The following is a 10,336-nucleotide window of genomic DNA, read 5'->3' on the forward strand; positions in this document are numbered from 1 at the left end:
CTGGTAAAACTGAGCCGACTCTTATATTACAAAAACTATAGATGATAATATTTTGGGGGATTTCACATATCGGTTTTGTATTTTATTGTTATTTGAATTTATTTACGACTCTAAATAATAAAAAATAAATTGTAGTAAGTTTAAATGGATATATACTAAATGGATAGGTATTAAAATATTGTTTTGAGACAATATTTAGACAAATCCATAGGTCGTAATCGATCGCCGAACGAATATTTTTAGTTTTTATTTATTTTATTACCCTAGGTAGTAGGTACCGAGTTTTATGTTTTTATTTTAGAATTTTAAAATATTCTTAATTTTTTTTTAAATAATGGGCAGTTAATTTAATATTATGATGATAAAATTAAAATGTTTGGTAGTCAAATAAAAATTTAAAATTAAATCAAATAAAAATTACACATTACATTGTTAGTTAGGTATTAATACTAATAGTTATTAGTTATTAATAGTTATTATAGTAGTTCATTAGATATGATAATAATGGTAGTTAATACAATTTAAAAAAAGGCGGGCAAGTAAGTGTCCCTATAGTATGTAGAGTAGGTTGCAAGTAAGTCACTGTAATGTGCTGTAATGGATGGTGTTAAATTTGAATTCAATGATATGATAGTAAGTACCTATCATTGTATAAGAGAAACGATTCTGAGCAAAAACGTTAAGTCAGCTTATGATATTTGATGATATTATTGTGAATAAAGTAATTTATATATATCCTTTTTACATGGAATCATGTCAGGGGCGGACTGGCCTGTGGGCCGTAGTATATAATTTTGCCCTGCATTATTTATAAAAATAAAATAGAAAATCAGACAAAAATATATCTTAAATAATAATAATAATAATATGACGTATAATTCTAAACGCTGGATAATACACAATGTTTCTGCCGAAAATTAATTCACATAAATTTATTTTTGCTGTCGGCTTATTCTATTTTCGTATCGTTCTGATTAAATCACTATAGTCTATACAGGGTTACGGGTTACGGCTATACCCGTGTCGCGCAGCACTCTACATAATATACATTTTATTATATTTGATGACGGAAGAACATAATATTATATCGTGAGATCAAACCCATTACCCATTGTTTATTTTTATTTTAAATACAAATATGAAATGTTATATAATTCAAATTGAAAATGAGGCAACAGTTTTGAACGGCGTTTATTTACCATCCATCAAAAAAAAAAAAACTGATAGACAAAAATTAAAAGCTATTGCTCACGACAAAAATCATCAAAAATTAAATTTCGAATTTATACCGAGCACGCGACCATCTATTGAAGTTATATAGTTATATAGTTTGTATAGTTTGTTCGTGGCTGAGGCCGTGGTATAGTAAAATCACAAACATTTGTACCCAGTCTTTTAATATCATCATATTTATGTAAAGTAATAACTAATAAATAATCAACAGTTAGTAGTTATTGTGGTATCTGATAAGCAAACATAATTGAATAGTAATTTGATAAAAAAAAATTGACAATATTATGTTTATTAATTTCCCGTAAAACATGGCCCGAAGTTTTAAAACCGCTGACTGGCCTGTCTCCTACCCAGTCCGCCCCTGAATCATGTTTTAAATTTTCAATCCTTAGCTATAAAAGTTGAACATTTTATAAATGTTTTAATTAACTACAAAATAATTATTAAATGTTATCAAAAATCGAACTTTAAAAGATTATAAAAAAATTTGTGACCGGAATTTTAATATTTTTCAAATGTCATTGTAAAAATTTATTAAGAGCCTTATACCTACTAAATTTTTAAGCTTTTTCACTCAACAAATTCGATTTTATTGACATTCTAAGAAAAAAAAAAAGAACTAAAAAAATTGGAAACTGAAAATGTCCGTAAACAGTTCAAAACAAATCAAAATATTTTGATAGTATATGTTATCGTGTACCTATATAAAATTCTAATATAAACAACCAGTGAAAATTACATGTATATAGGTACGGTCATTTGTTTTAGTTACATCAACATTTTTTTTGCTCCTTAAAATACGTTTGTCTGCGGGCCCCTACAGTTCGCTTTCAATTTTTTTTTAATCAATTTAACTTATGTTGATATTTTTATATAGATATTTTAAACATTAGGTAACAACCTCAGCTGTCATCTAAATTTTTTTTTTGATCTTTAAACGGCACTTACATGTTTTCCTTCTATTTAGATTCAGTCTTTCAATTGTTCATGTAAATCACTTATATAATTTTCTATTTAAAATTGTAATTTAAAAACTATAGGTAATTGTTTTTATTATTAATGTATTACTCTCTATTTATAATTACTCTCTAATACTAGATTAGCTTAAAAGAGATGAATAATCATGTTAATTATATTAGTATTTTGTATCATGACAATTTTGATAATTTTGATACTAAAAATTAAAAAAATTAAATATATACCACCCTATCTAAAAAAAAAATTTCGTTTTATGTATGTATTCACTGAATATATACCGAGGACATGATGTATACAATATACTAAACCGGGTGATTCACTAAGCATTTCCCTTTAATAATGAATTTATTCAAATTCTGATTTTTAGAATTTTTAAATATACCTAATCACTGTATAATATTTTAACATTATTGAACTTTTTTGTACTACCTACTTAAGGAGTGTCCTGTGACGGGTGTTAGTGGACAATTTTTTTTTAAATGTACTTAATTTAAAATTTGAATAAGTAGGTACCTATAGTTTCTTAGTCATTAAAATGTTTTTACTAAAGGTAATACCTACTATAATAGTCCTTTAAAATGGTTTCACAAAAGTATAAAATATATGTGAAATTGGATCTAGTACCTATGTATTATACTTTAGCCATACAAATTATTAATAATGATAGATTAATTTTATTGAGTATTGACTAAAATTGTAAAAATCACCTAAGCTCCCTTATCTTATAAACCCATTACCATAAACTTTTTATGCTTTTATCTATAGTATGGACTATGAGTTCTTTTATCCTAAGAACATAAAGTTGAATAACTCGAAAATTACTAATACGAATTTCGATTCTGAAACATCAACATTTTCAAACAATTTCCACTGTATAATTTAAAGTTGAAAGAGCTGTTCTCATTTTAAAAACATATGTTTATATCTCCACAGGACACTTCTTAAGGTAGTATGAAAAATCTCAAATATGTGAAAATATGATCTCAAAGTAGGTATATATAAAGATTCTAAACATCAGATTTTAAATAACAGCATTATTGGAGAAAAAAGAGGTTGAGCACTGAGCATGCTTGATGAATCACCCTGTATATGGGATGACATACATTTTGGACACTAACATAATATTATGGTCAGTTAAACTACTATTCATTAATAAATTACCAATTTAATTTCGTCTAAATAAATATAATATTATGTTATCAAGTGTATAAAGATGTGACCTGATTAATTTGGTGCCTGAAACCGAACACTTTGTCGAAGGTTTATCTTCTCTATAATTAAATAATCGCACTAATGCTATTCTCGGTATAATTAATATATTAATTGTATACATTTAAAACTGATCAAATTAAATTTGATTATTTGAATTAACCAATGTATAGGTACGTGAATTATTACTGGGAACGTCGGACCTATATAATATTATATACGACGTAGCTCTCTATATATTATGTATAGCTCTTTTCAAATTGCCACTGATGCTCCACGGGCATTGAAAGTGTTAACTAGCCTGTACGTCAACACGAAAATGTAATTAAGACCATTCTCCGCTCATGCTTTGTCACTGCAACTGCCTCTTTCCCGGAGACCTTTCACACGAGTGAATCGAAATCTTTACATAGTTGTCTTGTACTTTTCGAATCACTAATAACAAAAGCTTGGGTACCGGAACTAATTACATTACCAACTCAGGCCAATCCTATTATAATACACCATCAAAAGTCAAACTCTCGGTCGTGTAATGGATGACGGTACAAAAAAATATAATAATAATAATAATAAATATAATGACAAATCGGCAGAAACTACACCTAAAAATACTAAAGATTTAATAATTTATTCATTATACATGACTAAATATAATATGAACCTACATAATAATATTACATAATACAATTATTAGATTATTATTATTTTTAACTATATTTTTAATTGCATTTTGAATAAAATAAAATTAGTGGAAAAATATGAAATAAAAATAATGAAGGTATTATAGGTTATTTTAAATAAAATTAAAATACAAAATACAGTGATGAGTCATAAAAAAATTTGACACCCTCTAGCCAATGCTAAATGTCACATAGTGTCACAGTGCACACGTCTACTTGCTTAACAAATACTAAATGTGACGCTATTATAAAGGGTATGACATATAAATTGATTTAGAGATCCATATATTTGTCGTTGCTCATCTCCTAGGTGTGGTATGACGGTATGTATAGCATATAAAAGTGAATGAAAATGTTTGAATATAGATGACATACTAATGAACAAAATATATAACGTACTTAAAAATGTCTGATAGCTGAAAGCCGTTATGTGATGTAAAATAGATACCTATCTATATAATATCTAATATAATATATATAATAGATACTAGGTACTTCAAAATTATAATAACAAAATAAAAAATGTTTTTATTTTTATTTTTACGCAATTGTTTACGTCTTATGTCATCTATTACGTTGTCTTTCTGAACAATAAATATAATATAAGCTTAGATTATGATATATTACAACAATATGCATTACATGAATAATAACAGAATAAGACAACTGAGATTAAAATAAATATTTATTGGTGACCATCCGATTCCAGTATACGATGGTTATAGTATCAGTAAAATTGTTGCAATAAACAGATTAAAAAAAAAAAGTGGGTAAGTGGTTGTCGCTTTTCTGTACAGTAGGTTACAAGTGGGTCACTGTATAATGGATGGTATTAAATTTGAATTCAATGATATAATATCATTGTATAAGATAAACGAGTCTGAGTGGACATGGTATGTCAGCCTAGGTATAAGACATAATATTATATACCTACTTAATTAATATGGTATTAAAAAAAAAAATTGACCTATAATAGGTATCTATAATAAATTCCAAATTAATCATATCACAATATCCATAAGGTACTTATAACGCGTTATACATCAACAACAAACCGTGATACTATCATAGATATATAATAGTATATTAGTATACTTAAGAAGTTTCAAGTACCCACGAATAATATTATACAATCACAATAAAATAACTAAAATAGTGAAGTTATTCTAGGTTTTTTAATAAGTAATTTTGTCCAAATTTGAACTTAAAATGACTACAAAAATAAACTGTGCTTATGTATTTTTTGGAATTTTTGTAACAGAATTAACTACTTTCGTAGATTATGGAATCTTGTTTTAAATTTTCTATCCTTAGATATAAAAGTTGAACATTTTATACATTTTTAACTACAAAATAATTATTCAATTTTAAATTTAATAAATGTTGTCATCATTTGAACTTTAAATGCTTATAAAAAAAATTGTGCCTATGTATTTTTAATATTTTTCAACTGCTATTGTAACAATATATTAGGAGCCTTACATCAAATTTTTACGCTTTTAGACCCAACAAATACAATTTTATTTATATTTATAGAAAAAAAAAACTAAAAAAATTGAAAACTGACAATGTCCGTAAACAGCTCAAAAAGAGTCAAATTATTTTCAAAATTTTATCGTGTATAGATAATGCTAATATAAACATTCAGTGAAATTTTCAAGTATCTACAGTCATTCGTTTAAGAGTTGCCCTAAAAACCAAAATTGATTTTCTCAAAAACAGATTTTGTGAAAAAATTCCCGTTTTTTCTTAATTTTTCTTTTGTTTTTCACGTCACTTTTGAAATTTTACTTTTAACCCTCTAAAGTACCAACTAAATTAATTTTCCTATCAGAAAAGATACTGTTGAAGAAAATCCAAGCATTTTTACTTTCCTAAAAGGTGATAACAGACACAAAAAAAAATAAATAAAAAAAAAACACACATCATTGTAAAATCAATACATTCATCGTTTCACTCAGAATCTAAAATAGTACATTATTGTGGTATTGAAAACTTGAAGTATTAATTTTTTTAAATAGATGTGTTAATATACTGTTACGTTCGTTTCATCTTGAAATTTCATAATAGTAAAAGAGAATAAGAGAGTAATAGAAAAATACTTTACGACCTATCCTCAGACCTACTGAATATACACACACAATTTCATAAGAATCAGTCGAGCCGTTACAGAGGAGTTAGGTACTGACCAAAAACACCGTGACACGAGAATTTTATACATTAGATTATAATTTGTTTTGAAAAAAAATACATACACAGTATAAAATAGTCTTAGGTACCTATTGATCAAAATTGTTTCGAAAATTGTTTATGTTTATATCAGTAGCAGATATGTTGCCGTCATAGTAACAAACAGTTTCCCTAGTTACCTTACCCGTCCTGTGCTTCTGTCAGAAAAATATACAATAATTTTATATTTAACACATAATGTAAATAGTTTAGTTAAGATAGTATATTATTGATATACATGTTCCTATTATATTTACAACAGTCGACATTAATATTATTATTATCTTTGAACAATTCAATTCGATGGTAAGTTTATAACTTTGATTATTACATAAATAAACGAACTTTATTGAAAATCGTTTAACATTCACATATTGTGTTCACATAATTATAGTAGGCAGGTAGGCAAGTAACAATAAGTGTGTTATAAATATTATTATTTTAGTAGTCATTTTTGATTCTATGTAATTTTTATTTCTGGGATTTTAACACGCTGCGCGTCTTTAGGAGGAAAATCTTAATATACCGGTAAATTTACATTTTTGGGCATTTTCAAATCTTAGAGTACCTATTTTTCACTAATTCTAATTTTTTACTAAAAATATAAATTATCTATAAAGTAAAAGTAAAGTATAGGTTATTTTATTAATTATCAATCTTCACCGATACCACAATTTAAAAACTATAATTAACGCAATTTTTTGTTGACTGTTTGAATAAAAACCATCATAATATATTGTTAAAAGTACAAAGTATTCAAAAAGTGACAATATTTTAAATATGCCCCTGTGACATAGGTATGTAGATGTAGAAAGAAGTTTTTTTGTCTACAAAAATCTATTGTCCAACCAACGATAATAATTTTAGTTTGACTACGATTTAAAACATTAATAACACGTTTTTAAATTATTTTTTCAGATTTAGTACATAGTCAGAATTCAGAAGACCACCTAATAAATATTATTCAAGCATAACTTTTTGAAAAAAAAAAATTAATTAATTAATTTGAAATATAACTTACTTTTTACTTTTTAAGCTCAAAGAAATACATTTTAAACGCGTTTTTTAGAGCATTTAAGTCCCATCCCTAATTGTTTTATCCAATATTATGGCAATTGTCTGGTATATATAATATGTTGATACCTATAAATTATAATAATATGATTTATAGTGCTTGTATAGTATATATTTATGAGTATTATATACTTAGTATTTCAAGATTAATTATAGTATAAAATAATGTTAACATCAGACCACATGATAAATTTGTATATTTATAGGTACGTGAATGTGTGATATCCATATTTAATACTACAAACGACTCATCACTCACTATACGACTACTCCATTACGCGTTACACTACACCTTGGAGAAATTAATTTGAGGTAGTAGTGTTAAATGTATAATGTAATCTCTATTACGCATAACATATGTATAAATATAATAATATATTAATATGCAGTGTTAACCTAACCTATACCCTGCTGTAATAGGCTGTAATAGCTGTACCAGAATAATATTATATTAAATAATACTCGAAAATTAGTTATTTAAATAATTAAAACAGGAACTTTTACTATAGTTTTTCATACCTATAATGTAAACTACATGATAATATTATTATTCATATCATATATTGTAATTATTTAATTAGTTAAAAATTTTTTTTTCTTTATTCTTAGACTAAAATACTAAAATGTATTTATTATGTAACAGCACAGTATATGTTGTATAATATATTTGAATCGAACTGAACTAATAATGTCAAATTATTACAATCATATTATATAGTTTAACAACGTACATTTTTATAAATTATAATAATACAGTCCGCGTACAGAAAAAAAACCCGTTATTATACGAGATATAATATTAAATAGAATATTAAAATATTGTTTACGAACAGATGACGGAAGAATCGAAAGAAAATATCACTTTAAAATCGTTAAGTGAAGAAGAATCACATGATCAGCTAGAAATCACAGAGGAAAGTGCAAATTTATCCAGTGTATTCGCAAGGTATAAATCTGGAGTTAAATTAATATTGAGAGAAACATAATTTATTGTACTTACCTACAGGCTACAGTACCTATATACAATATAATATAATATATAGGTATAGGTACTGTTCATTACTTTACAACGATTTGTATATTTTCGGGCATCACATAATTTATTAATATAATATCAGGTAGTAGCCAGTAGGTATCTTGTTAGATACTTAAGTAATTATATTACCATAGAATAGATGAAATAAATTTCATCTATTCTGTGGTATTACATACAAAAATACAATTACATTTTTTGTTGTCACTTTAAAACTCAACACGATTCGTAAATTTTCAGATATTTATAATTTATTTTTTACTGCCTTATTGGGTGCTTATATTACATATTATAACCTAACCTAACCTTGTGCAGCAAACGTCTTACTCGTCAATATAAAAATATGTAATTGATTTGAAGATCAAAAATTTAAATCAAATGAAAGTTTTATCACTTGCTGTCTGGGTGGCTTCTCTCCTCAAATTATTTAAATCATGTTCTATTGTTATAGGTTAACCTAACCTAACCTAATCAAACACACATATTATACTTACTTATTATTCTTACTATAAATTGTATATTTTCTCTTAAAAATAAAAATAAAAAAAAATGAAAAAGATCAAAAATCGAGTTGAATAAAGGAAATTATAATATTATGTAGGTAGTTAATTTAAAAACGTTGGTGAATGAAATCCTTGAAATAAGCCAATGTTTTATAATTTATATGTTGTTATATTTTAAATGGCTTATTCTTTATTTTTTATTTTTTATGATTAATTTTTTAGGTACACCCGCTTATTTTTTGATCGAGAAAATTAATTTTTCCAGGTGGTTGAAACCAACGAGTGTTAGTGAATTGAAATTCGTGTCCAAAGACGTTTTATTGATACGCGTCGGAAAAACGTTAATATTTTATGACGGGAATACGCAAAAAGAAGATATCCTAATAATAGGCAGTAAATCGACTCCAGGGGGTGGTAGTGATGATGATCTACATTTAGAAGGTATTGGGTGCGTCGATTGCTGTGATACAGATTTACTGGCCTTGGCTGAACATCCACCAATATCTAAGGTGGTAATCTGTTTATATCCTGACCTAAAAGTGTTGGCGACTCTTGTTGGTAAGTACTTAATATCAGTGTTGGGTAGTAACGTAACGGAAGTAACGCGTTACTGTAACGGCGTTACTTTGCTTGTAACGCGTTACGTAATTTCATTAGAATTTTATCCAAGTAACGAAAATGTAATGGAAATTACTTTTGATAAGTAATTTCTATAAAATAACGCATTACAGTTTCGAATTATTAAGTACCTACCTATTGCCAAAAAAAAAATATATGTAGGTATAATGCGGGTATTATTATGTTTACCCATCAATCTTATATATTTATATATTTAATTTTAACTCGCCACAATTCAGTTTTCAATTGTTTTGACATTTGACATGTCAATTGCACGGTAAATCACGAGAAAAGTTATTATTTAATTTGATTCCCCTAAATAGGTACCTAAGTACCTTTGCAAAACGTTTCCTATGATATCTATTATAGCGTGGACTAATGAGTTATATACGCTCCTATTAACTATGCAGGTTTTATAAATAATTTAGTGTTGTACAAAAACTGTTCAATTTGAAAATACTTATTAGTTATTGCTGTATTTAGAATTTAAATTAGAATACCTATAGCATTTTATTTCTGATAATTAAATAGAATCGAAATATTTATACATTACGCCGTTATAAATCATTATAGACATTTCACATTTGGCATTTATAAGAAACGGTTTATTTTTATAATTGTATAAGTTATTATTATGTTCTATATGTATTATGATTTTATTTTCACAAACATAATATTTGATAACACAAACACAAGATTGAGTGCTATTATTCCTTATTTGGTGTTAGTCGATCAGTTGACGCACTACTGATAGGTATAGGTATAAGTTTATGTTGTCA

General features: G+C 26.2%; 1 protein-coding gene across 1 annotated transcript in view; it reads left to right on the forward strand.

Annotated features, from left to right (window-relative positions):
• Positions 1–7,531: 7,531 nt before the first annotated feature.
• Positions 7,532–10,336, forward strand: part of LOC115033700 — a 4,918-nt gene continuing 2,113 nt past the window's right edge. The window contains exons 1-3 of the mRNA XM_029486956.1: positions 7,532–7,715; positions 8,237–8,349; positions 9,205–9,497. Coding sequence (XP_029342816.1) covers positions 8,237–8,349; positions 9,205–9,497 — 406 coding nt within the window. The 5' untranslated portion in view covers positions 7,532–7,715. The remainder of the gene's footprint in view (positions 7,716–8,236; positions 8,350–9,204; positions 9,498–10,336) is intronic.

This window comes from Acyrthosiphon pisum, chromosome A1, assembly GCF_005508785.2.
Source record: "Acyrthosiphon pisum isolate AL4f chromosome A1, pea_aphid_22Mar2018_4r6ur, whole genome shotgun sequence".
Classification (NCBI taxonomy): Eukaryota; Metazoa; Arthropoda; class Insecta; order Hemiptera; family Aphididae; genus Acyrthosiphon; species Acyrthosiphon pisum.